This window comes from Penicillium angulare, assembly GCF_028827245.1.
Source record: "Penicillium angulare strain IBT 27051 chromosome Unknown utg000012l_segment0_segment0, whole genome shotgun sequence".
NCBI classification, from domain to species: Eukaryota; Fungi; Ascomycota; class Eurotiomycetes; order Eurotiales; family Aspergillaceae; genus Penicillium; species Penicillium angulare.
Genome location: NW_026623171.1, coordinates 1,830,120 through 1,856,431, shown reverse-complemented (window position 1 = coordinate 1,856,431; position 26,312 = coordinate 1,830,120). Strand labels below are relative to the sequence as shown.

Sequence of the window (26,312 nt, the reverse complement as noted above, 5' to 3'; positions counted from 1 at the left end):
AACAAGTTTTTCTTCAATGAAGACAGGAGTGCGCGAGTTATGGAATTAAAAGCTCTCCACCCAGAGCTTCAAACTTTCCAAATACCGCCAATGAAGACAATCCTGACCCGCGAGAGCAGAGTCAGCCCATATCCTTATAACAAGTCCTACCATGAGATGGAAGAAAGCACAGCCTGCTTCATCCACAGTTCTGGAACCACTGGTAAGAGCTAGAGATGTAATGATAGTGATATGAAACAGAATCCCATGCCGTTACTAACACCTAGCCTCCCAGGAATGCCTAAACCGGTACCTCTCACAAATGGTTTCTGGGGTGCCATGGATAATATCGTCAACATGGGTTGGCCTACAGGCCGTAGGCCATCTCCCTACTTTAATATGACCCACGAAGATCTTATCCTGGCGACAGTACCTCTATTCCATATGATGGGTCTTATTGCCTTTGGATTTTCTGTCTTCCATGGTGTTCCCTTCTTGCTTGGACCTGACAGGCCATTGTCAGTTGAATATCTCACTGAGCTTATGCAAATCGCTCATCCAACATCTGCAATGTACCCACCATCAATTCTAGACGACATGTGCCACTCAGATGAAGCCTTAAAATGTATCAAGGCCATGAAAACCGTATTTTACGGTGGTGCTCCACTTGGCCCTGAGACAGGCGGGAAGATACGTGAATGCGCCGAAGTGATTCCTATCATTGGAAGTAGTGAGATCGGGTGGATCCCTACTCTTGTACCCGAAGCCACAGAAGATCAAAGTTTCTTCGAATGGAATCCCAATTTTGGAATCGATATGCAGAAAGTGGATGAAGGACTTTATGAGATGGTTCTTGTTCGTGACGCGAAGTCCCATTCATTCCAAGGGATCTTCCATACCTTCCCAGACCTTGACACTTACCGAACAAAGGACATCTTTACTCCACACCCGACAAAGCCTTATCTTTGGAAGTTCAATGGCCGTATTGACGATGTCATTGTTCTCAGCAACGGTGAAAAGTTCAACCCAACCACAATGGAGACGATTATTGAAGGACATCCCCTGGTCGCCAAAGCAATCATCTCTGGCCAGTCTAAATTCCAGGCTTGCTTGCTGATAGAGCCAAATGTTGGAATTGCCGAAATGGATTTGAAATTGTTTATCGAACAAATATGGCCGACGGTCGAACTCGCAAATAATACCATGGCTGCACATGGTCGAGTTACGAAGAATATGATCGGACTTGCTCCAAAGGGAATGATGTTCCAGAGAACGCCAAAAGGAAGTGTACAGAGACGAGCAGTTCTCAAAGACTTTGCAGATGAAATCAATAATATCTATGACGCTGTCCTGGAAGACGACCTCGTTGAGTGTCTCCCTGAAGTTCTTACTCAGGCTACTATCTTGGAATACACTCACCGGGTTGTTTCTTTAACCTTGCAGAAACCAGATATTTCAATGGATCAAGATCTATACAAGATTGGTCTTGACTCGCTCATGACAATCCAGATTGCCAAAAATTTGCAACGCGGGATTCTACAACGCCTCCCTGGGTTGAAGTCCGGAGGCATCGATGCTCAAACAATTTACTCCAACCCAACTGTTAAGCTTTTAGCTCAATTTATTGTAAACTTGACCGAAGGCAAAGAACAGTGGGGTGTTCCAAGAGAGGAAAAAATCCAAAAATTGGTGGATAAACACACCTCTGATCTCCCCAAACGCGGGTTAGCTACTCGGGAGGGAGCTTCTTCGCCATCGACAGTGATATTGACAGGATCCACTGGCTCGCTGGGAACATACATCCTGCACAGTCTGTTAAGCTCCGGATCAGTATCGAAAGTGTACTGTTTCAACCGCTCAGATGCAGAACAAAGGCAGAAGAAAAGCTTCAGAGAGAAAAGATTGGCCTTAGATCTCAAGGACTGGAAGTCCAGGGTCGAATTCTTACAAGTCTCACTTGGAGATGTTCGGTTTGGTCTGACCGAACTCAAGTACGCCGAGCTTTTAGAATCAGTTGACGCCATTATTCACAATGCTTGGATGGTTGACTTTAATCACCCGGTTGAGTCATTCGAGGAAACTCACATTCAAAGTGTGCGCCGTTTCGTCGACTTTAGTCTGGACAGTAAACAAAATGCCCATATCCACTTTGTGTCTTCCATCAGCACTGTTGGCGCGTGGTCACTGAAAATGGGGCCTTTGGTCCCAGAAACTCCCATGGGGTCCGCTTCAGTTGTTCTATCCCAGGGATACGGAGAGTCCAAGCATATCGCAGAAAGGATATGCCTGGAGGCATCTCGTAAGTCTGGAGTTCCAACATCTGTTTACCGTGTTGGACAGATTGCGGGGCCGACAACCACAGATGGAGAGTGGAACCCACATGAGTGGCTTCCAACAATCATTGCTACCTCGAAGTCCATTAGCAAGATCCCCGATAGTCTGGGGTCTATGGCTGTTGATTGGATCCCTGTGGTAAGTTTTTTTGCCTCGTCATTGCCCTTTTACAAAAAGAAAAATTTCACTTTTACTTACCTAACCGTCTTAGGATACACTCTCCTCCATCATGACTGAAATAGTTCACACAAGACATGGCGCTTCTTCTGGGGTCCCACACGCCGTGTTCCACCTCACCAACCCGAAAACGACTCCTTGGTCATCCCTACTCCCGCCAATTCAGCAAAAATACAGTCTTGAGACGGTTGATTTCAGTACCTGGTTGGCGGATCTTGAGAGCATTCAAAACCCCACAAGCGCGGATGTCATCGAAAAGCCCGCTCTCAAATTGCTGGATTTCTATCGCGGACTAAGCGACGAGACATCGGCAGCCATGTCTGTGGGCTTGGATGTGACAAGATCAAAGGAGGCGAGCAGGACCATGAAGTTCCTTGAGCCGATTTCTTCCCACATGATGTCAAACTGGCTACAGCAGTGGAACTTTTAAGTGACGAATTTTTACTTGCGGACGAGTGGGCGAAATCCAAGAATGTGATTGAACTGCGTAGGACTGCATGAATAGCGGGCATGGAAGATTCAAATATTGCATAATTCACAGAACTTCAAACTTATCTTTCTCGATTTCTTCCATCTTCGTTTCCCTCCTTACCCTGCAGCCTGAATTGGAAAATTTCACTCTGGTCCCCATAGACCTCGTTGACTGTGCAATACTATGAGTAATCAGGTGCAACCTTAAATGCCTCGATGCGACCGGCCAATTTAGTGTTTATCGTAGTATTTTGTCATTATTAAACCGACTGACTAGTGTTGTAGGCTATGCTTGCTTCTCAAGTTACTTGGTTTCATTAGCAGGCCTGCGAGAAGGACTTGCATACTAGCCTTTGGAGAGTATATGTGAGTAGTATATTATATTTCAAATGTTGATCCACCTGCATATTAACTTTACTAGTTTGGGTAAGGTAAATTACAGATCTTAAGGCTCGTTTTAGCAGTATAACATACAGAGACAAGAACACTAACCCGATCAAGTTACTACCTAGCTACTTTCTCTGCTGTAGTATATGTGTAAACCTAGGAGGTGCTTGCTAGATGTAATAGCGTGACATGTTCTACACCAAACCAACTTAGGAAGGAGTCTCACTAAATGCTCAGGTGGATCAAATGTAATTGTATGCAGCTCAGCTGCTTTCTATTGCAGAGCATCTATCCATCTCCGGAAGAACAACTAGAGATCTTAAGATCTTATTGATATATGCCATCCCTGCACATCAACTTCAAGACCGAACATTGACAATCTGGCATATCTCAATAGACTCCTGGTATCATTGTGATATTTATGACCTGCAAAGGACCAAATCATGCCAGTAAGTTGTTTGAAATCGTCAGATCAGTAATGTACGGCGTGAAGGTGATAGCATCAAGCGACCCCTCAATTAAGCGCTCGAACAACAACATCCTTGCCGCCACCACATACCAGTCGTTAACCTTAACCATTACTCGCGGAATCAGAGGCCGACTCCAGTATATAAAGCTAATGTGCGGGGTATTTCGTCGAAAAGCAAACAAATGTAGTATTTGGAATATCCCAAATTGCAACTATTTAAGTAATTGTAATATCCCATATTGGAAAGACCTCTATCTATTGGAAACTTGAGCACTTTCAGAGTTTTTAATATCAATTTCCAACCTACACTTTGAACAAACCCATTCCATTTATCTTATAATATACGATAATGGCTAACGAGATCCCATTGACCTCCTCAGGTCTAAATTTCAAGCATAATTTCGTTCAAATTATCGATGGCATTGCCGCACCGACAAAAGAAACACGCCATGGGTTAAACCCAGCAAACCTACAGCCTAACGCAGAAGTACCCGTCGCCCCTAGTCAAGATTTTGATCAAGCAGTCGACTCCGCGAAGCAAGCCTTCAAAACATGGTCCAAAGTTCCATATGAAGAACGGAAGGGTGCAGTAATGGCCTTTGCCAATGCGGCATCTCAACTGTCCACAGACTTCCGTGACCTTCTTGTCCAGGAAAATGGAAAGCCTGTATGTCAGTAAGACCTAATATTTTTCAATTTCGTTCTCGAAAGAGTGATGTATTCTAATCGCGATTGTGCAGATGGCCCAAGCCGAAATTGAGACGAGCGCAGCTATCGCATGGATGCGTGCCATGGCCAATATTCCATTACCAGATGAGATAGTTGAAGACACTGAGATTCTTCGCATTATAACTCGATATACCCCCGTCGGGGTGGTTGCTGCGATTGTTCCTTGGAATTTCCCCCTTCTTCTAGCCGCAACTAAAATCGCGCCGGCAGTTCTGACGGGAAATGTGGTTATCGTCAAACCCTCGTAAGTCAATAAGAAAAGCACATGTCACTCAATACTGAAAGAAATCATAGAACTTTCACTCCCTATTGTGGATTAAAGTTGGTTGAGTTGGCCCAGCGTTTTTTCCCTCGAGGTGTAGTCCAATCCCTGAGCGGCGACGATAACTTAGGTCCATAAATTACCAGCCACCCCTACATTGACAAGATTAGCTTCACCGGATCAACAGCTACCGGAAAAGCTGTTTTGCAAAGCGCTAGCAAGACACTCAAACGTGTGACATTCGAACTGTAAGAGAACTCGCCTTGAATCCTCCGATCTCCTGACTTGTTCATATTTGACCGAGATTACAGCGGTGGCAATGATGCCGCGATCGTCTTTCCCGACGTTAATATTGAGAAAGTAGCCGAAAAAGTACTCTATGAAATGCCATGCTTAATATTATTACTGTGTATAGAGGCGCACCTGACTAATTACCTTAGGTGGCGCTCTTCTCATTCATCAACTCGGGCCAGGTACGTCGCACATTCTTACCCGAGGCTAGGAAGGGAAAAATGGTCAAAATAAAGTACTGAACAAGAGATATGAACATGAAAAGAGTTGTCTCAATGTAAAGCGTATATACGTTCACGAATCTATCTTCGATGAGTTCAAAGCTGCCCTGGTGAAGGTCATCCAGGGTTACACGATTGGTGATAGTTCGCAACACGGCATCAGCCATGGACCCGTCCAAAACTCTATGCAGTACGAACGAGTAAAGACTTTTTTTAGCGACATTAAATCACAGGGCTGGGAAGTTGCTGTTGGGGGAGATATCGGGCCTTCCACTGGTTATTTTATCACACCAACGGTTATTGACCGACCACCGGAAGACTCGCGTATAGTTATCGAGGAGCCATTCGGTATGTTTCCTTTGGCATGTCCGGTCGTCTTTTATCATTCGCCATAATTGATTGACCCGATTTTACTGACGAACCGCTTGTAAAGGACCCAGGCTAGGGGCACTTGGTGTCCCCATATTATCCTAACCTACAATGAGTCAACGGGTCATCTTGTCTGATATAACATAACTCTTCTTTTGTCTATCGAATATTTATAACCACAGAGCTCCAATTTGTGCAGCAGCTCAGTTAAAAATAAGTGTATACACTCGATCCTATATAATCACGTGGCCACGGTGGCCATACAAAACCGCCAGATCGGCCGTGCATGTTTAGCGTTCCCCGCAGTTTCGTGAGGGGTCGGCGTCCCGAGACTTTGAATCGTTCTCTTGTCTAGATCCCTTATCAACCCTCCATATACTATTGGTGGAACGGTACATTGAATAGATAAGAGGAAACCATAGCTATGCCTAAAGCTGTTGCATCGGCTCGCCGGAGTCGGTTTACCCCATTCGCGCGGGCTTCCCGAACCCCAGTGATCGCCAATGAAGACACCATGCTCCCATCATTTGACAATTTCCCAGCTTATTTGTTTGAGGTAAATTACTTTCCAACAAAATCTACTGTATTTACTTTCTGATATTGACCTATAGACTTAGGATGAGAACCCAATCATTGAATATGACCAATCGGCGGTTTTAGCTAGTTTGTCTGAACTCAGTGCTACTTCAAATATCTTCTTCGACTTTACCACAGGCCAGAATTATGGATCATCTCAAACATCAAGTTCTCCCAGCTCAACTGCGACACAGTCCCGTGCTTCAGTGGCACAGATATTCATCAACAACAAGGCCGTGATGTCCAAATCAAAAGACTGGACCAGTATTCTTGATCCGGTCAGCACATTCGAATTCCCGATATAGAAGGATAATTCCTTCTCGAAGAATATTACCGTCAGCTGACTCAATATCAAAAAGTCCACACAAAGCCTTCTTTCCAGAGTTCCGTGTTGCACACACCAAGAAGTTCAAATGGCGGTGAATGCTGCAAATTCCGCCCAGGAAGACTGGGAAGGCATAGGCTTCCATGCTCGTCGAGAACATTTGTTGAGGTTGATAGACATGTTCAAAGAGATGTCGCCGCTCATAGTAAGACTCAAATGAAGGGGGAGGATTCACCGTTGAGATGAAGCCTGCTCGTATGCTTACCAACACACCCAGGTATCGAGTCTCTGCTCCGAAGTGGGGAAGACAATTGAAGATGCTGAATCCGAAGTCAACAGAGGTCTGGATTGTATTCATGCAGCTTGTTCAATTGGCCCTGAGATGGCGGGTATGTTTCTTGGGAATGACCCGACGATGCTCCAAACTTTCTACGAACCAGTTGTAAGTAGTACGAGGCCTTTGACTAAACAACAGTAACGATACTAATTCAATTCTCCAAGGGCGTTTGCACTACGATAACACCATTCAGTTTCCCTTTCATGACCCCTCTGTGGTCGATTCCTTATGCACTAATTACAGGCAACACAGTCGTTTTAAAGCCATCCGAGAGAACCGTCGCTGTTCCATCTCTTATTGCCGATGCCGTTACTAAGGCCGAATTCCCGCCAGGTGTTTTTAACATTGTGCACGGTGGCCATTCAGTATCACAAATGCTGATTTTACAGCCTTTGGTGCGAGCAATCAGCTTTGTGGGATCAGAGTCCGCTGCCAAGCAAGTTCATGATCTTGCACGAAAAGCAGGGAAGAGGGTCCAAGCCGAATGCGGAGGCAAAAACCATGGGGTCATTTTAGAAGACGCTGAAATGATGCCAACTTTGTTTGCTATTGCGGGTAGTGCTTTTGGAGCTGCAGGGCAGCGGTGCATGTCTCTCAGTGTCGCAATTTTTGTCGGAAACACAGCACGATGGATACCAAAACTTGTTGATATTGCCAAAACCATGACAGTGGGCAATGGCAGTGATCCGGAGACCAAAATTGGGCCATTGATAGACAAAGAAGCAAAGTCGAAGATTTCAGGTATTATCGAGCGGTCGACTGAAGAGGGTGCGATTCTCTTATGTGACGGGAGGGATGTGACGGTTCCCAGATATCCCAATGGGAATTTCCTCGGGCCAACGATTCTTTCTGGCATTGAGACATATATGGAATGCTACCAAACTGAAATTTTTGGACCTGTACTCATCTGTATGCAAGTTGATACATTGGAGGAAGCAATTGATATAATCAACCAAAATAAATGTGAGAGCAAGCCCAATATACCCACAATCACATTACTTGAACTAATAATGCTAGATGGTAACGGCTGCTCGATTTTCACAACAAGTGGAAAACATGCAAAGACCTTTCAGCGTCAGGTAAATGTGGGACAGATTGGCATCAACATCCCATTGATTGGTATGATCTCTTGACTATATTGCTACTTCCAGTTCGTTACTAATTGCACTAGCTCCTTACGGCACGGCCGTCCGCACAAGCAACAAAGCGTCTTTCATGGGAGGTTAGTATAGACCCATGCTCCCATATGAGCTATCACTAGTATGAAGTTCCTGGTTGAATCATAATGGCTAATTTTACTCTCCCATCGCAGACCGACATTGCCCAGGCAAAACATATTGGCCCTTTTTCACCTCTACAAAAACAGTCTCCGCTCGATGGGACCAATAATTAGCCTCCAGGATATTGATGACTTATCCTCATGGAAACTGAAAATTAATGGTGTTGTTTTGGGCATAATTAGGAGTATGTAGACCCATTTTCCATAGCAGAGCTGAATATAGCACAATTATATTGAACCGCTCTCGTGTCATGATATGGTAGAGCAAGCAAATTATTCGGGATGCCGATTTCAAATTAATCCAAATCAGATAATAAGAGGGCAATGGTAAACTAGCGGATTAGTTCCGTGGACAGATAACGGAAATGCCATCTGTTTATTAAAATTTCCAAGTTGCGAGGGCTTCTTTTGCCATCGGCGAATGCCAGCACAGTAAGTAATCCACACAGCGAAAATAAGCTGATAAGTATTTGCGCTAAGTGGAGGCGGAAATGGGCCTGGCAACGGAAGCCGACAAGTACAAGTGGAGCCCGCAGCAAACTGCGAATGCTACCATCGTGAACGGGGTAGTACAAAGGATCATTCCTTCCCCCTCTTTGCCTTCTTGGAGTCTTCGGGTCGCGTGTCTCAGTACATACGCCGTCGAACTTTACAAGGAGTAGCGGGGATGATGATTGGATCAACTGCACGACTCTTGCCACTAACTAGTCTTATCATTTGCGACCGTGCAGGGATCCACTAGGATTATCAGTAGCCACTTCTTACCCCATATTCTTAGGCCAAATCTAATGCTCCGGAGATAAGCGGCTGAGGCCTTCCAGCGTTTCGGTAAATTTCCTTTTTCTGGCGATAGACGTTCCTAACCTTGTTCTCTCATCTTTCATGATTAATCTCTCATTCTATTTTGCGTTCCACCCCCTCCACCAAAGATGTCCGGACACCTCAAATGGTTACAGGAGAGCATCCGGCTCAAGGATGTCGATGGATCGCTTGAACATTCGCGCTGGGTCAATGAAGGTAATTTGACACTGATTTCCCCAAGACCTGATCTCACTGGTCCCATATCTGACTGTACCACCTTCTAGATCTCTTACCTACACCACCCGAAAAGCGAAGTGAGCACTCATAATCGAAGTTTTGACCGGACGGCGTGACTGAGCAGAAACAGCATGGCGATGGTGGAATTATGTGACTTTTTATTGGTCGATTTCTTTCACCAATTGGACCTTGGGATCTGTAAGTGATCCATGTCTTCATGAGCATTGGAGACGCCCAAGATCTAACTACCACGAAGTCAATGATCGGCATTGGTCTTAATTGGTGGCAAGCTATCGTCGTGATTTTTGTGTCGCAAATGATCTCATCTGTTGCTATGGCATTCAACTCGCGCTCAGCTAGCGTTTACAACATCGGATTTCCTTGCGTCGCTCGAAGCGTTTTTGGAATGTGGGGAAGCTACTATTTCGTCGGCGCTCGAGCAGTTTTGGCGGTCATCTGGTACTCAGTACAAAGTAAGTTGAACTCTGGCAGATCTCCCCTGTTTAACAGCTTACTAATGTTGGAAATATTACAGTGTACTACGGTGGTCAATACATGTACAACATGCTTCGCGCGATATTCGGACATAACTTCGTCAACATACCAAATCATATCCCAACTAGCGCAGGAATCACTACGAATGTCATGCTGGCCTTCTTTCTCAGTTGGCTCGTTCATCTCCCCTTTTGCTACTTCCGACCATATCAGCTACGACAGTTTTTCTGGTTCAAGACAATTGTCTCCTTACCAGCTATGTTTGGACTCTTCATCTGGGCGATGGTAAATACCAGTGGTCATATTGGGAAACTCTATACCGCGAGTTCAACGTCTACAAGTACTACTGCTTGGTTGATTCTTGCTGGTATCAATAGTGGCATGGGGTGCGTGATAAAACTCCTCTTGTTTTCATTTTATGTTGCATGATTATCTTACTTACGCCAATCTCAGAAATACTGCGACCCTGATCACCAACCAGCCCGATTACGCTCGCTGGTCTAAGTCACGCGGAGCGCCTATCTGGACCCAACTTGTGAGCTAGCTTTATTCGAATGAAAATTTGAAGGGGTATGAATGCTGATGAATTATAGGTGGTCAACCCAATTGCAGTGACAATTTCGGCCGCTCTGGGAATTCTATCGACCAGCGCTGTGAATCTGAAATACGGCACTGATATCTGGTATGAAAACGCCATCCAGAGCTTTGCGTTAAAGAAGAAAGCTGATAGTAGTAATATAGGAATCAATGGGATATGATGAACTTGATTTTGGACAATTACTGGACCTCGAAATCCAGATTTGCTGTCTTCTTGTGTGCCTTTGCATGGTTTGTCCAGATTCTTGGCACAAACATTGCCGCCAACATGATGTCCTTTGGTGCCGACTCATCAATGATATTTCCGTCCTTTATCAATATCCGGCGTGGTCAATTCATTGTCGAGTTTCTCGCATGGGCAGCTGTTCCTTGGAAGATCGTCGCGTCCGCCGCCAAGTTTACGACTTTCCTTAGTGGATATGGCCTGTTTATGGTAAGGTTTTGGAGTTTCATTTTTTTTCAAATTGAATAATATACTTATTGATATTCCTCATAAACAGGCTAGTGTGGTTGCAATCATGGTCTGCGACTGTAAGTTCTGGAAATTTAGTCGTTTTTGAAATAGCAAACTTGCTAACTCATTCAGATTTCTGTCTTACCAAAGGAAATGTCACAATCCGGTCGCTTTACGTTCCCACTAAAGCTAACAGGAATTACTGGTATCATGGCGGAGTAAATATCCAAGCAGTAATAGCATACTGTATTGGTATTGCTCTGCCTTTCCCAGGGTTCTGTGGAGAGCTCGGTGCTTCCGTCTCACAATCTGCGGCGCACATTATGGATATTGCCTGGATAACCGCGTTTGTGGTATCCTTTGTCAGCTATTATGTGATCTGCAGAATTTGGCCGACTGCAAGCATGAGGGAAATAAGGGAGATGGAGTTGACATGGGAGCAACTTGGATCGGAGAGTGAATTCTACGACTCCACCGGTCCCAAAGATGAGGAATTCTCTGCTAAGGAAGAGAGCCACTTTACCAAGGCATTCTCGAACGAGAAGAATTTTTAATCGGGCAATTTGAAGAGAAGAGAAATAAATTAGCGAGTCAAACATTTATTATATTCTACAATCTATCAGCCCAGGCTAGTTCCAAACAAACGATCTCCAATATCTCCAACGCCCGGTTTCACATATCCCTTATCATCAAGGTCCTTATCAATCGCTCCAACAAACACGTCTGTATGCTCTGGCCACACGCCAGCGACCTTCTTCAGACCCTGTTCACTACCCAATAACGCAAACAAAGTGATATGCTCCACACCCCAGTCCCTGAATAAAAATGTTAGATTACTAGCCGTGTGTTGTTCACCAAATAGTTAAGCTCACTTTAAAATATCGATCGCCGCCTTTGCAGTTCCACCGGTAGCTACAAGCGGATCAAGAATATATGCGCGCTTGATTTTTGGACTCTTCGCAGGAAGCTTATTATAGTATTCGACGGGACGCAAAGATTCCTTCTCACGGAATAGACCAAGGTGATATGTTGCTGTGTCTGCATCGTCCGGGAAAGCTGCGAGAAAAGGATCGGCCATTGCCAATCCAGAACGCAAAACGACAATTACAGCGACTTTTTCGTCGGGCGCAGGAGTTTTCAAGACATGCTTGGTTAAATTGGCTGTCAATTCTTTTACCAAGCGGCGGACAGCTGCTGAAGTCAAGGATAGATCGCGCAGTTGAGAGAGAATTAGGGATGCCTCGGCATTCTCGATGACGTTGATATTTGACATGTTGTCAAATGATAAATGACTGATACCAATATGCTGAAATGAATGTGTCTCTGTGAAGAACCGAACTTCTGAGTATTATATCGTCGAAATATAATTCAAACAAACGGCATGCGGGTCGGATCACCTCCGGTTTCCATGGTTCAAACCGATGGAGTAGATTAACTCTTATCGGTTATCGATAAGACCAAGACCATATCTTATCGTCCTTATCAATGTCTTATCTATATGATGGTATCTTATCAGTCGACCTTATCGAGTTCTCACCCTTTGTTTGCTTCTTATCGGATCCGAGGGGATCGAAAGGGCGGAAAGCGGAGAAGCGGAGGCCAGTCACGGTTGCATGCCCAGTACGTAACACAAACGCAGAGAGAACATGACCCAAGACGATTATGCGGTGAAGGCCCTATCTTCTATTTATTTATGCTCTTCTTTTAGGTGAAAAGCATATCTTACCGTTATCAAAGGCTGAGAAATTGCGCCACCTCTTCAAGCTTTCTTTTTATCATAGAAGCAGTAAAAGGCACGATGGCAGATATTGAGTATCTGAAGAGCTTACAAGCAGTTCGTGAGCGGGCCAATCTGGTTCTCGCAGCTGCAGAACGGAATGAGCTCACTCACTTCTCCTATCATCCTGACAAGATGAGCGAAGTCACCGACTATGTGGCTGGTATTATCAATGTGAGTATATATAACAGTCAACATCGACGAGGAAACCAGAAAGCTAATAAGCCCGTGTTTAGCGAGACTTTGGCCCCTCGAGCTTCGATAAAATTCCTCCCCATGGCCGATGGCAACACTTTAATGTTGGCGCAGTCCCTCGAGTAGAGCAGCTCATTCAACGTTGGGAGGAAGGGGGTTGCGATAAACTTGAAGTTACGCGTCGACTTGTTGACCTGTTCTTCGTTGCAGTCCTGCTCGATGCAGGTGCTGGTGACTTTTGGAAATTCACTGAACCAGGAACTGAGGCCTTGTACGGCCGGAGCGAAGGAATTGCAGTGGCCGCGTTATACATGTTCAAGGCTAGTTCCTTTTCCAGTGCCACAGATAAGAGCAGCGAGATCGTCGATGGTAAGTTCTTTGCAGAGAATTGCTGGTAAAAGAGCCTAAATTGACTTTGTTCCTTTTCTTTCTTTTCATAGGCCAAGGTCTCGCAGCCCTGAGTATCGAAACATTTCGAACTTATTTCCAGATCAGTCCCGAGAACGAAATCATCGGTGATACCTCTCGCGTCAGTCTGTTGAATAGTGTTGGTCAATCTCTCTTGAGACTGCCTGAAGTCTTTGGTGAAGTGGGCCGACCCGGAAACCTCGTTGGTACGTTTCGATGTGTCTTGATATTTCCTGGCGATATTGCTAACAGCCCGAGGCAGATTACCTACTAGATCATCGGGATGGCAAAAAGGAGTTACAATATGAGGTCCTGTGGGATGTTCTTCAAAAGACCCTTCTTCCTTCCTGGCCAAAGAACCGTACCCAAGTAGAGGGCGTTCCAATCGGGGACGCCTGGCCGCTTGAAGTCCTGGCCAAGATCAATAAGGAAAATACAAGCGAAAACAACACTAAGAATATACAACCCTTTCACAAGCTTACACAATGGCTTGCCTACTCTCTGTCAGTTCCTTTCATTCGAGTGCTCGACCTTGAGTGGAAAAATGTTGAACTGGGAACGGGTCTTCCAGAATACCGAAACGGCGGTTTATTTGTGGACATAGAAGTTCTTTCATTGAGAGAAGATGTCCTGAAGCAGGGTCGGGAAAGTTCCCAGCAGGAGACACCAAGCTTCCCTGCAACTAGTGATGTTATTGTGGAGTGGAGGGCCATGACTGTTGCCTTGCTAGACAAACTCCATGAGTCCGTTCAGAAGCACTTCTCTAAACAAGGCGTCCAGATAACTATGGCTCAGATGCTGGAAGCTGGTGCCTGGAAAGGAGGACGAGAGCTAGCAGCAAAGTATCGTCCTTCGACCAAATCCAGTCCTATAGTGATTCAAGGAGACGGAACCTTGTTTTAGATAGCCACGCACATTTTTGAATGGCTGGGGCTATGCTAGATGATTGGAACGGGTTTATGATTAGATATCCTTTTATGAAGCCTAATTTCTAAGGTTCTAAAAGTGGCAAGTTATTATCTGCCGTTGTCTCGTCTTAATACCAATAAAGAATCGTCAAATTCATCTATGTAAAACTGAAAAGCTGTGCCGGCAGCTCGGCTTGAAAAATGCTCCTCCGGACTGTTCTCTATGCGATACAAAAATGTGGAAGTTTTGCGAGTGTGCTCAGTTCAACTGAGGAGAGACGTGCCACCGGGGCTAGTCGACTCGTCGCGGCGTTGTAATTTAGTGAGGGACACAGGTGCCGGAGTAGTAGTCGTTGTAGCCAGCACAGAAGGCGTACTCATCGTTGCAGACACCATTGTCGCAGCAGGCGCGGTAGTCTGAAGATCTAAGGTTAGCAAGGTATTTCTTAATGTTTTATAGTAGAGAGGAAATCGTACTGGCACCACACTCGGCGGCGGCGAAAGTGCTGAGGGCAACAAAGACGATGGCGGTGATGAACTTCATTTTTTGGGTTGGTGGTTTCGGAGTCTTAAAGACAAGAAAGGTTTGAAAGTTGGATTGTTTGGTTGGAAGGTTGGAAGGTTGTTTGGATGATTGGAAGCTGTTGTTGATGATTTCGAAATTGACGAGGAATTGACCTGCTATTTATGCATTTTCGAATCTATAATCGAATCTCTACGTTTCCTATCTGGGAAACTTAACTACTGTTACATTTCTATGTCTACAGTTAAACGATACGATGCAGTCAGGTTTCAGAATGTCTATACGCTTTACGGTTCGGGTATACTGAATGATCGTCCGGCCCCGGATTACATATGATGCTATCCCGTCAGCCAGCCCCCACCGGCACTTACCGCAAGTAGTAAAGCCAAGAAAATCATCACCAGAGTCTTACTGAATAAACAGCCCAATCGAGTAACGTGGGACCCCTTTGTAGTTTGCGTGTGGCGGTACTTCGCGGAATATGCCTGTTTCACCGTCGAACACTGGAGACGCCAAGAGCTTGACGATAACTCAGGTAGCCATGAAACAAATGCCAAGGCACAGTTTTGGAAGGGCTTATTTGGGGTATTTTATTTGATTGAGCAAATCGACTAGAACAATTGAACATCGAGTTTGTGCGAGTTTGTTTCGTCAAACTAGAACATTGAACGACTATATGCTATTAAATGTACAGAGCCTCAGTGTATGTACGCTGGATGAAAGAAAGTCAACCTAGGCATGCGTCCCGTAAAATCGATCACCAAAGTCACCCAGACCGGGACTAATATGACTGTACTTTGTTATTTCAACTCCACATGATCAGGAGGGTTACTATCATGACGTACTATTTTGGTGTGAGCTCTTCATCCACAGCCGCTGTGACCAATCGAATAGAAGGAAATCGATCAAATAGTGTTTTCACTCCACACCTTGACGCCAAGATGTTGACAAAAATAATATTCTCTTCCGGGACACCGTTCTGCATGAGGGTTTCAATTGCTGCACAAGCTGAGCCCCCAGTAGCCAGCATAGGTTCCAAAATCAATACAGCTAACCCAATGTTAGTCATGCTCTTTCTCTTGAGATTCTCTCACGTCTAAATCGCAAACCTTTCGAAGAGATCCCAGCTGGGAACTTGGAGTAATATAGTGTAGGAAGACTGGTTGACTCGTCTCGTTGAACCAGAATTTTCCCAAAGCTGAGAGGACCACTTTATAATGAAGAATCAAGTTCTGCTCTTCTATGCTATTCAAGAAAGACTTACGTATATCCTCGGCGCATGGAATTCTCAAGGCTCGCCCCTGCCCGAAGAATGCTCACTCCGCATACCTCCACAGCCTCACGTGCACCTTGATATTCGACCCCAGTTGGGCTGAGGACATTTGTCTCTTGAATAGGAAGTAGGTCGAGCGCTAGGCAAGAATACATCAATGAAATGAAGAAGCCCAGTAGTTGCAAAGTTACACACCGGCACTTATAAGTTGATCACCCACTCTTTCCGTAACCTCAGCAAATGTTGCGACACTTGTCTTCGAATCACGGAGGATAGTCATCAGACTCAACAAGTGATTGCCCTGCGGTAAGATATGCAATCGTGAGGCATGGTGGCTTGTTTCAGAAGCGAGACATGTTTGTCTTGATCCCAAATCGCGATTGCTAGTACTCATGGCTTCGACGTAGGTACTAGTAGTTGTTTGTCTGATATATCTTCAATGATGGGGGGCCAAAAGGAAATAGACAATGGCCAAACTGCGTAAAACTAGATATACAACGGCATCTCTCTCTATATACAACTTTGGCACTTCGCAGATCAAGCGACCTTGGACCTTTCCCCTCGGCCTCGAGCCTATTTTCGATTATACTCCACTTCCAGTCTGGGGTGATTGATGTTGATCCGGTGTAAGAAATCTAATCTATAGATTGCCATTATCGCTGCTGATAAGAGTGCTATATGGCGATAAGATAACGGATAAGATAAGAATCATTTATCTATACGATAAGATAGCATCTCCTCCTTATCCGCCTGATCAAGTTATGAATGCCATCCAATCTCCCCTCTAATTAGTCTCCATGAATTGTTTGACATTGATTTGAGTATCTACCCCAAGAGGTCTCAGCCCTATGCTTGCATCCTACCGAGAAGAATATGAAAAGCATGGGTTGCCTAAATGATACATCACGTGTAATTCAATTCCCTCGTCCAACAATTTATTTGCCTTGACCCTTAATGCTGTATGAGCCGGGCGCTTTTTGTTCAGTGGAGAGCTTGAATTTGTTTTTCATCATATGATTGAGCTCTCTTGGAATGATACAATCGTTTAGAAAGACATTGGACAACATCGGTTTTCCAGATGCGAGAAACTAAAATGTAATAACAATCTTCATGTGGTTTTCGCCCCTAATATGTCCTATCCACTTTACCTTCTAGGGAATAGTGCGGGGACGGGGCACTTCGCGTTTTCGGCTCGTGTCTTTTTCTTTTGCTCGACTTCAATGTTTCTCATTTCAATAAACCAAATACACCCGAAGTTATTTGAGAATGCCTGGATTGCCGCATTTATCAAAACGCTGCGATGAGTGTAAGAGAATGAAGAAGAAAGTAAAAATATGTATATCACGCTATCATCCGCTAATAGCTCGGATATTGACACTCAAAGTGCGACCTGCCAGAGCCTAGCTGTTCTACGTGTCTCAAACAAGGCATCAAATGTTCAGGGGTACTCAAGGGGTTTGTTCATTTCTCATATAATCGATTTAGAGAGACGAATTCGATTTGCGAGACTAGAGACAAAACCAGAAGCATAAAAAGATACTACTAGTACTCCTTCCTGGCCATCGAATCTGTCGAGGGTCAACCCGATACCTCAGTCCCTTTCAGCAGGATCATTGATTCATAGTCAACTATTTTCATTTTACTTGGCGACACCGAGAAGCGAACATGAGATCAAGCATTCATATTTGGGACTTTATCATCTCGAACATTATGGATCTTCCCTCAAAAAGCCAAATGCTGGAAAACGCCTGTTCTGCGCTACCATGCATTTTCTTGGGCAAAGTTAACCATGATGCGAGGCTATTTCAACATGGCCTTCGTCTTTTCAATCATGCAAGTCGACTCCCGTCAAATATGGTTAGTCGCGGCTCTTATACCGACGAGGTCGTTCATACTGCGGTCATATGTCATGAAATGCAGGTAAATGAAATCTCTATAAAGGTGAAAGAGCTGGAGCTCATGCCAATTTAGGCTTATTATTGTCCGATAACATCACCCAAGTACTTGCCCATGTAGAGGGACTAACTGCGATTGTGAGAATCCATGGTCCCAGAGTTCTGAAAAACCCTACCATTTATGCTATGTATAATCAAAATCAAAAATGGAGCATAGTAAGTTAACCCTTTAGAATATCCACTCCAGTTAAGTGAACATTTACTGAAAGCCATGCAGGTATTTGCAATGTTCATGGAGATGACGAGAGAAGAGATTGAGTTCCTTCAAGAGCCTGGCAAGGACACACCATTGGATGGACTGCTCAGGTGTTTCACGGAGACCACCCGAATCACTTGTGTAATTGAGGAATTTGATCAATCGAATCGTGAGATTTGCCAATCTCTGTTGGACAGCTGCATAGCCTTGGAGAAATTACACGAGGGACTTTATCCAAAAATCCATCAAGGTGTCCATGCAGATCCTCCTACGTACCAGGCAGGTGATCTAGACACCGAATTTCCAGCGACAGACAATATATTTGGTCCTGCATACCGATTCTCTTCTCTGGATGATGCTAGGTTGCATATGTTCTTCTGGCTATCACTATCCTTCTTCTATCCGGTGTTTTATAAATGCCAGATACTTGTGATGGAAAGTCAGCCCGGTTTTGTACCTACAGTTTTACAGGGGAAACGCTGGCAAAGTGATGAACATCGACTATCTGAGCTGTACGCTTATAAAGTCGCTAGGTCTTTCCCCTACTGTGGGCAAAAGGGTATGGGCACATGTGGCTTATATTATGGACTACAATGCACAATTCAAATATCACGGACATGCCCTCACGTTAGGAACTGGGAAGGATTTGTGTGGGCCACAGCGTTCTTGAACACATTGAGAAATTAGGCTTTGATACCGCGGCTCGGGTCCGTCAATATTGGTGGCAATATTGGTTTAACACCGATCAACATATTTTTCACAAATGTTTGACTGGCAGAGGCCTTGGAAGAGCAGGAAGATATCTGTTTTGCTTTTTGTACGACGTACGGTGAGAGGAGCCTACAGAGTGACGGAAAGCACTGATAAACCTTTCATTTTTGTATGATAAGAAATCTGGAGTGGTCAGTAGCCTTTGAGGATAACCATTAAAGCATCGATAAGCCCATTTAAAGCACCTAGGAGTGTGTAGGCATCGAGAGAGTATTCTTTGTAGGCTGATCATCCCGACCTGCCCACTTGGACGTCACAGTCTTCAACTGTGTGTAAAAGTTGACACCAGGTCTTCCGTAGAAAGTATTCGCTCCCCCTCCTGCAACACTTTTTTTATTGCCAGTAAAGGAAAACATTGGAAGTGGCACGGGAATAGGGACGTTGACACCAACTTGACCAGCCTGAATATTCTTTCGGAATCTTTCAGCTGAGACACCAGAAGATGTAAAAACAGCAGTGCCATTTCCGTACGGGTTATCATTGACGAGTTGAATAGCCTCGTCAAGAGACTGAACCTGGAGACAAACCAGGACTGGACCGAATATTTCTTCCTTGTAGCATTCCATGGTTGGGTTTAATTCACTGATGATTGTTGGGGCAACCCAGTTTCCATTAGGATATGCCGCCGGTTTGAATCCACGCCCATCGCAAAGGATCTTCGCACCCTCGGCTTCTGCGCTTTTAATCAAGCCCTCAATCCTAGCCTTGCTTTGTGGCGTCACGACTGGACCGAGATCAGCATTGGCCTCAAAGCCACCATTCACAGACAGTGCCTGTGCTCGCTTGACTAGCTCAGGAAGCCAACTCTGGGTTTCTCCGACAAGGACTATTGCAGAAAGAGCCATACAGCGCTGACCAGCTGCACCGAATGCCGCGGCAATAATAGCATCCAATGTTGAATCTTTATCGCAATCAGGTAAGACCACAGCGTGATTCTTTGCTCCGAGATTTGCTTGGACCCGCTTCCCGTTCTCTGAGCCTTTGGTGAATATGTACTCGCCAGCCTTGTTGCTTCCAACAAAGCTAATGGCTTTGATAGCAGGGGAATCAAGCAAGAAGTTCACTGTATCATGTGCGCCGTGTACCACATTGATCACTCCTTTGGGGAATCCGGCTTTCTCGGCAAGCTCCGCCAGAATCATCGCTGCGCCGGGGGCTCGCTCAGACGGCTTGAGAACGACAGTGTTGCCAGTTATGGTGGCAATCGGTATACACCATAATGGAATCATGGCAGGGAAATCTATCCTGGTTGTTAAAATATTTCTCTCTGGTGACCAGCAACAGATTTCAGCTCGGTATACTCACTGAATGGACAAATCACGGCAACCACACCGAGGGGTTCTCGGTAAGTTCTAGTCTCCATGTCTTTGGCTACCTCAAGAACCTCTCCTTTCATGTATTCTGGACCCGCACAAGCTGCTTCCGCAACTTGTAATCCCCTGAGAACATCGCCCTTTGAGTCGGCAACGGTTTTGCCTTGTTCCAAGGTGATGACCGCCGCTAGCCGATCCCAGTGCTCTCGAATGAGGCCAACATATCGGAACATAATTTGCTGCCTGGCAATTGTAGACATGCTTTGCCATCCTGGAAAAGCTTTCTCCGCAGATAGCACTGCTTCCTCCAGCTCGGTGTTGCTCAGCTTTGGGACCCGCGAAACGAGGTTATTGGTCGCAGGATCATGGACATCAATGAAATCCTTTGTGCTTGAAAATCGGAATTCATTGTCAACGAAAAAGGGCGTATCCTTTGGCGCAGATATCTTGTCGTGTGATCTCGGGAATGAGCTGGCGGAGCTTCCTAGCACGCTTTCTTTTGTAGAGCTATTATCCATTTCTTGACCGTGTTGTATCTTTATTTTGTCTGGTCCTTGTGAGATTGGAGGTGGATTTCAGAATCTTCTAATATTAACTGGCGGGGTTCTGTTTTGTGGGGAAATCAGCTGACTCGGGACAGAATCGTATACCCATGATTTCACCGCACTCCAACTGACTTCATTCCGAGAAAGTGGGGGAATCAACTCCAACTCCAATTGCGGGGACAAACAACCATACACGTGTGGAACCTTGATAAGAGCCCAGCCGATAAGAACCTTTGGATCTTGATCTTGGTACGATAAAGGATAAGATAGGCGATAAGGGACGATCAAGGCGATAGCGGCGATAAGCGGGATATCTTATCTTTGTTATCGGTCATCTCTTATCGCATCTCCCTACATCTACGGAGGGATAGTGCTTGGTGAGCAAAAATGTCACCTTCCAGGGATTAGTGGAAATCTTCTTTAAGTGTTGATTCATGCAGGCTACCTGAGCTATAAAGTCTCTCACAAGGCTCTAGAAGAAAATCACGTTCGCTGTGCTTCACCTCGTTTATTTTCGCATACCGTCAATTCGTGTTTCGAAGCAGCTTCAGCTAACGACAAGCCACAATGACTAGAGATTCATCTCGAGATGGGGAGCGCATAATTGTGAGACACCTAGCAAATTATATTCAAACCCAATGGTGGAAGACAAACAGCTAATACCGAAGGAACAGTTGACGACATATCCTGGACAAAGTGTGGTCAACCCTGTGTCTTTAGAATGGGGCAAGATTAATCCCGAGGAGCGAGGCCCCGTTTTGGTCTCAAGAAACAAAAGAACCATATCTCGCCGCAACGCAATTGGAGCCCACGGTGGAAGCTACTCTGTCTATAATGCATTGGCGATAGCTGCCGGCGACCTACCTCCCGACTTCAAGCCAAGCTTCGAGAACACTCAGCCTATATTTAATTTTCCACCCCAGGCTGCCTGGGGGGATAAAAAGAAGATTGTCTCGATGGACCCATTTGGCCACGACGTCGTGAAGCATTTCAAACAACACCTAGATGATGGTCTCGACGTGCGCCCCACTATTGCTGTGACGCGAGCAACGATGCGACTATCTGAGATTACAGATTCTATCCGTGAAAACCGACTACAAGTCGATGGAGATATTATCATCAGCAAGGAAGGCGACGTTCGTGTTACCAAAGCTGCGGTAGAACCAGTTTGGTATCTTCCTGGGGTGGCTGAGCGCTTTGGAATTGACGAAGGCAGTCTCCGCCGCACGCTTTTTGAGCAATGTGGTGGGAGCTTCCCAGAATTGATCACCCGCCCTGATATAAAGGTCTTTTTACCTCCTATCGGCGGTCTGACAGTCTATATCTTTGGAGCGCCCGAGAAAGTGTCTGATCCCAATGTCAAGCTGGCTCTTCGTATCCATGATGAATGCAACGGTTCAGACGTTTTTCAATCCGATATTTGTACTTGTCGACCATACTTGGCTTTTGGAATCGAGGAAGCTATCAAAGAGGCTCAAAATGGTGGCTCTGGTGTTGTGATTTATTTTAGAAAGGAGGGACGCGCTCTGGGCGAAGTCGTGAAATATTTGGTATATAATGCACGCAAACGTGGAGGTGATACAGCCGACAAATATTTCGCTAGAACCGAAAATATTGCAGGAGTAAGAGACGTAAGTGAAGCCATTGAATTCCTAGGAGAGGGAGATGAAGCTGACACTTATTTCAAACCAGATGCGTTTCCAAGCTTTAATGCCGGATATTCTCCAATGGCTAGGAATCAAGAAGATCGATCGCATGCTTTCGATGTCCAATATGAAGCATGATGCAATTGTGGATCAAGGAATTCCCATCCTAGAGCGGATCCCTATCCCAGATGGTAAGCTCAGATTCTTTTGAAAGTTTGCTTGGCTCTATTTGCTAATCTTCGCCTGAAGATATGATTCCTGAAGATTCTCGCGTTGAGATAGATGCCAAGATTAATGCTGGCTATTTCACTACCGGGAAGAAGTATACCGAGGCAGAGTTGGCTCAAGTCAAGGGTCGTGGATGGCAAAATTGGGAGGACGTTGAACACTAATGGAAGTATCATACACTATTGTTTGAAGTTTGGGGATCTCATTACTAGATCATTGAAATTGGTTACAATTTCCATATTTTCATATAATTAACCATTTCCAATACATCTTATTAGTATCTCAATACTTTTCATAAAGTGACCAATAACATAAAGTACTACTAGTACTAGTACTCGGTCCAAAAATAGATTCATGTTTGAACTTCAAATGTTTACGAAGGCTGGTCATTAAAATAGGAGAGTCTTATGCCGTACTTAAAATATATATATATATATGTTGCTTTAGGTTGGGAAGCTGTAAGAACCATCTAGACACGCTACATTATACTAAATGAAACGAAAATTGTGGATCATGCCGAATCACCCGGTCTATCACGCTCCATTTTGACGTGATAGAATATCTCCCATTTTGTATGGGGGGCAATATTGATCACCGGGGGGGAAAGAAACCCCTTGGCTATATCACCTGTGCCATTTATTATACCAGTACCTGTACTGTAGGCTCTACATGGACAGAAAGACTAATGGAAAGACATGGAAAAGTAAATGGAGAAATGTCTTTTTTCCAAATACTTTGGATTATGCTACTAAGTTCATTGAGGGAAAAAAGGAACACTACATCTCGAAGATAAATCTGAAGATAGCAGGATTGAAGCGCAACTTGGCGAGATCATGATTTTCTGCTGGCCAAAAATAGGCAAAAATGGGGATTTTCCAAATGATCACTATCCCGTACACTATGATTGGGTGCCCCGCCAGCTGTACGCATTCTTCACAACTCAAAGTGGATCTTTTCTTCCCGCCCCGTTGTCATCATGATAATTCTAGGTTTCAGGTTGTTGGGTGCTAACAATATCTGGATCGCGACCTAGACCTCTTGTCACACAGCTATGTTCCATTGAATTCGATTGGAAAATGACAGCACAGCAATATTCAATGAACTAGTCATCAAGTGCCCAGGGAAACCCGAGCCTAATGCACCTATGCAATCATACCTATACCATCTTACCCATACAAGCGGAGATTTTGTGCGTAATAATCAACCCCAAAAAATTTAGTGCGCTGATGTAAATTTGGGTACGGGCCGAGAAACAAAGTGCTGGTGTCAGCAGGATAAATTATCTTGAAGGCTGGCTGTATACCTCCACAAAATAAGTCTTCTGACATAACTGTGCAACCGACATAACCGAACTTGTGAACATTATGCAGACGTTTTCTACATAACTATGCATGAAATGTCTCCAAAATGTCGCTACTACATTCCACTATTCTAACTATGCATATTCATTTATGCCATTTATGACATATGTGAAACACGAGCTTGGGGCCCGGCATCTATACCCCTCCCCGGTAGCACCAAAAACGTCAACAGTGAGGGGTAGGTAGAAAGGAAAATATCCCACGATTCGCATATATTTCAAGCTTTTCATCTGGTTGCAAAAGATTTACATTCTGGCATATCTGATCTCGTCTGTGAAAAAAGTTTGTTCCAGGGGAGTTACCGGCAAAATGTTTTCCCAGTCTATCTATCGAGTTCTTTATGAACATTGCATATTGAGTATCTTGACCTTAGTATGATTTCTGGTCTATTTTATTTTATTAAGCCGATGAAAGTTGCTAACGTTTATCACCACCTGGCAGTTCCTTTCGGCAGCGGCTGCCAATGCATTCTATGAGCTTGCCATCAACCCCTTGAAGAAATACAAAGGCCCCAAGCTCGCAGCGATTACTCGAATCCCATTCTTTTATCACTCCATGAGAGGGAATTTCAACAAATGGATCTCCAACATTCACGTTCAATACGGAGATGTAGTCAGAGTTGCCCCTGACGAGTTGAGCTATTCATCAGGTGAAGCATGGAAAGATATCTACGGACACGGGGCTGCTGGGAAGAAGTCAACTAACAAGGACTTGCGTTTCTATGGGCCAACCTTCAATGGAGCACCAGACATCATCCGAGCAAATGGTCCAGACCATGCGCGCTTTCGTCGTAACTTCTCCAATGCTTTCTCCGACAAAGCCCTTCGCGAGCAGCAACCTCTCATCGGTCAATACGTGGATATGTTCATCGATTGCCTCAATACTATTACCCAGCAGGATCCCGATCGGAAGATTGAGATGGTGCGTCTCTTTAATCTTACGACGTTTGACATCATGGGAGACTTGACATTTGGAGAGTCTCTAGACCTGTTGGCTGGGACTGGTGATGATAATTGGGTGACTGCAATCTTCGCTAGTGTTAAAGCAAGCTCTCTACGAAGGATGGGACGATATGCTACCTGGATGGCATTCTTTGTTCAAAAGTCCATTCCAGAGACTCTCAAGATCAAAAGTTTGATGCACTATAGCTCTTGCATGAAGCGTGTCGACAAACGAATTGACGCTTCTCATAAGGCCGAAAGGCCCGATATTTGGGGGCTTGTGATGAATCAAAAGGAGGAACTTCAGTTAAGTAAGGCAGAGATGTACGCAAACTCACAGATATTCATGCTCGCTGGAACGGAGACAACAGCCACCGCCCTAAGTGGCCTAACATATCAACTTCTGATGAACCCAGAGAAATTAGAGACCATCACAAAGGAAATAAGGGAAACATTCCAAAAGGATTCTGATATCGGATTGATTGCTTTGGGTCAAATGAAGTACTTAAATGCATGCATTGATGAAGGCTTGCGTATTTATCCGCCTGTGCCCATTGGACTACCTCGCCTTGCGCCGTCAGGGGGCATGGTAGTTTGTGAGCAATTTGTCCCTGAAAAGGTTAATATACCCTCTTGGATAAACTTGAGTCACCAAACCTGGCTATTTTATTATTTTATCGCTGACACAATTTACTCCTGCTTAGACTGCAGTTTCCGTCAACCATTGGGCAACCTACCGCAATCCTCGAAACTTTCAACGACCAAATGAATTCCTCCCCGAGAGATGGCTTAGTAGCGAATTTGTCAGCGACAATAAGTCTGCTTTCCAACCATTTTCATTCGGACCACGCAACTGTCTGGGCAAAAAGTTAGCACCTTCCTGGAATTATCATCTTGGCCCTTTGAAGCATTAGCTAACTGGATATACTTCATAATCTACAGTCTAGCATATCATGAAATGCGGATTATTCTTGCAAAGTTCTTATACAACTTCGACCTTACGCTTACACCTGAGTCCGTTGGATGGGCCGAGCAAAAGGTATACGGGCTATGGCAGAAGAATAAGTTGATGGTACAGCTCAAGCCAAGGGCAACATGATAATGCTGAGTAGAGTGACATTTTTCTCCACTTGTCAGACAATCTTGTTTTAGTTCTGGTCTGAGAGCCCGGTGCAATGACATATTTCCAGTTCAAAGACAAGTATTTGGAATTTGAATATAAGTTCCGAGTCTGCGTTATTCTTGACAGCTCAATCTAAGAAGGGTCATTAGTGCATACTAGCTCTACTGTAAGCAAGGGGAACTAAAGCGTCCAGCAGGGAAACCTATTTGGTCACATGGTAGTGCTTACTATATTGTTCTCTGTACTATTTTAAGCTGTGTATGGATATAGTGTAGAAAAGAGGTAGAAACACATGTCAAAAGATAAGTAGAAAATTATATTTTAAACCGTTCTACAATTACTCATCCTAGAATAATACC

The 26,312-nt window shown here is 44.7% G+C and overlaps 11 protein-coding genes across 11 annotated transcripts; 7 read left to right on the top strand and 4 right to left on the bottom strand.

Annotated features, from left to right (window-relative positions):
* Positions 1 to 39: 39 nt before the first annotated feature.
* On the top strand, positions 40 to 2,920 carry N7478_013356 (putative NRPS-like enzyme; the record flags this gene model as incomplete). Its single annotated transcript, XM_056929566.1, has 3 exons — positions 40 to 202; positions 275 to 2,451; positions 2,525 to 2,920. 3 exons carry the CDS (start codon positions 40 to 42, stop codon positions 2,918 to 2,920), a joined length of 2,736 nt encoding a protein of 911 aa, XP_056772928.1.
* Positions 2,921 to 4,166: 1,246 nt separating this feature from the next.
* Positions 4,167 to 8,154, top strand: N7478_013355 (uncharacterized protein; the record flags this gene model as incomplete). The annotated part of the gene is made up of 12 exons (XM_056929565.1): positions 4,167 to 4,484; positions 4,558 to 4,790; positions 4,955 to 5,056; positions 5,120 to 5,180; positions 5,249 to 5,281; positions 5,365 to 5,668; positions 6,124 to 6,245; positions 6,307 to 6,543; positions 6,868 to 7,032; positions 7,092 to 7,890; positions 7,945 to 8,046; positions 8,099 to 8,154. The coding sequence occupies 12 exons, from the start codon at positions 4,167 to 4,169 to the stop codon at positions 8,152 to 8,154; spliced, it is 2,532 nt and encodes an 843-aa protein (XP_056772927.1).
* A 1,307-nt stretch (positions 8,155 to 9,461) lies between these two features.
* N7478_013354 (uncharacterized protein) lies at positions 9,462 to 11,344 on the top strand (the record flags this gene model as incomplete). Its single annotated transcript, XM_056929564.1, has 7 exons — positions 9,462 to 9,717; positions 9,780 to 10,125; positions 10,193 to 10,274; positions 10,333 to 10,421; positions 10,481 to 10,769; positions 10,837 to 10,867; positions 10,923 to 11,344. The coding sequence occupies 7 exons, from the start codon at positions 9,462 to 9,464 to the stop codon at positions 11,342 to 11,344; spliced, it is 1,515 nt and encodes a 504-aa protein (XP_056772926.1).
* Positions 11,345 to 11,409: 65 nt separating this feature from the next.
* Positions 11,410 to 12,063, bottom strand: N7478_013353 (uracil phosphoribosyltransferase; the record flags this gene model as incomplete). Its single annotated transcript, XM_056929563.1, has 2 exons — positions 11,410 to 11,605; positions 11,663 to 12,063. The coding sequence occupies 2 exons, from the start codon at positions 12,061 to 12,063 to the stop codon at positions 11,410 to 11,412; spliced, it is 597 nt and encodes a 198-aa protein (XP_056772925.1).
* Positions 12,064 to 12,588: 525 nt separating this feature from the next.
* On the top strand, positions 12,589 to 14,073 carry N7478_013352 (URC4/urg3 family protein; the record flags this gene model as incomplete). Its single annotated transcript, XM_056929562.1, has 4 exons — positions 12,589 to 12,741; positions 12,804 to 13,131; positions 13,203 to 13,376; positions 13,433 to 14,073. The coding sequence occupies 4 exons, from the start codon at positions 12,589 to 12,591 to the stop codon at positions 14,071 to 14,073; spliced, it is 1,296 nt and encodes a 431-aa protein (XP_056772924.1).
* A 269-nt stretch (positions 14,074 to 14,342) lies between these two features.
* On the bottom strand, positions 14,343 to 14,622 carry N7478_013351 (uncharacterized protein; the record flags this gene model as incomplete). Its single annotated transcript, XM_056929561.1, has 2 exons — positions 14,343 to 14,503; positions 14,556 to 14,622. 2 exons carry the CDS (start codon positions 14,620 to 14,622, stop codon positions 14,343 to 14,345), a joined length of 228 nt encoding a protein of 75 aa, XP_056772923.1.
* Positions 14,623 to 15,662: 1,040 nt separating this feature from the next.
* Positions 15,663 to 16,268, bottom strand: N7478_013350 (uncharacterized protein; the record flags this gene model as incomplete). The annotated part of the gene is given in 3 exon segments (XM_056929560.1): positions 15,663 to 15,846; positions 15,866 to 16,013; positions 16,070 to 16,268. The coding sequence occupies 3 exon segments, from the start codon at positions 16,266 to 16,268 to the stop codon at positions 15,663 to 15,665; spliced, it is 531 nt and encodes a 176-aa protein (XP_056772922.1).
* Positions 16,269 to 17,728: 1,460 nt separating this feature from the next.
* On the top strand, positions 17,729 to 18,712 carry N7478_013349 (uncharacterized protein; the record flags this gene model as incomplete). The annotated part of the gene is made up of 2 exons (XM_056929559.1): positions 17,729 to 17,794; positions 18,017 to 18,712. 2 exons carry the CDS (start codon positions 17,729 to 17,731, stop codon positions 18,710 to 18,712), a joined length of 762 nt encoding a protein of 253 aa, XP_056772921.1.
* A 269-nt stretch (positions 18,713 to 18,981) lies between these two features.
* Positions 18,982 to 20,627, bottom strand: N7478_013348 (CoA-acylating methylmalonate-semialdehyde dehydrogenase; the record flags this gene model as incomplete). The annotated part of the gene is made up of 2 exons (XM_056929558.1): positions 18,982 to 20,036; positions 20,102 to 20,627. 2 exons carry the CDS (start codon positions 20,625 to 20,627, stop codon positions 18,982 to 18,984), a joined length of 1,581 nt encoding a protein of 526 aa, XP_056772920.1.
* Positions 20,628 to 21,292: 665 nt separating this feature from the next.
* On the top strand, positions 21,293 to 22,692 carry N7478_013347 (uncharacterized protein; the record flags this gene model as incomplete). The annotated part of the gene is made up of 3 exons (XM_056929557.1): positions 21,293 to 22,285; positions 22,347 to 22,491; positions 22,550 to 22,692. The coding sequence occupies 3 exons, from the start codon at positions 21,293 to 21,295 to the stop codon at positions 22,690 to 22,692; spliced, it is 1,281 nt and encodes a 426-aa protein (XP_056772919.1).
* A 1,506-nt stretch (positions 22,693 to 24,198) lies between these two features.
* N7478_013346 (cytochrome P450) lies at positions 24,199 to 25,929 on the top strand (the record flags this gene model as incomplete). The annotated part of the gene is made up of 4 exons (XM_056929556.1): positions 24,199 to 24,261; positions 24,331 to 25,422; positions 25,535 to 25,698; positions 25,773 to 25,929. 4 exons carry the CDS (start codon positions 24,199 to 24,201, stop codon positions 25,927 to 25,929), a joined length of 1,476 nt encoding a protein of 491 aa, XP_056772918.1.
* Positions 25,930 to 26,312: the final 383 nt, after the last annotated feature.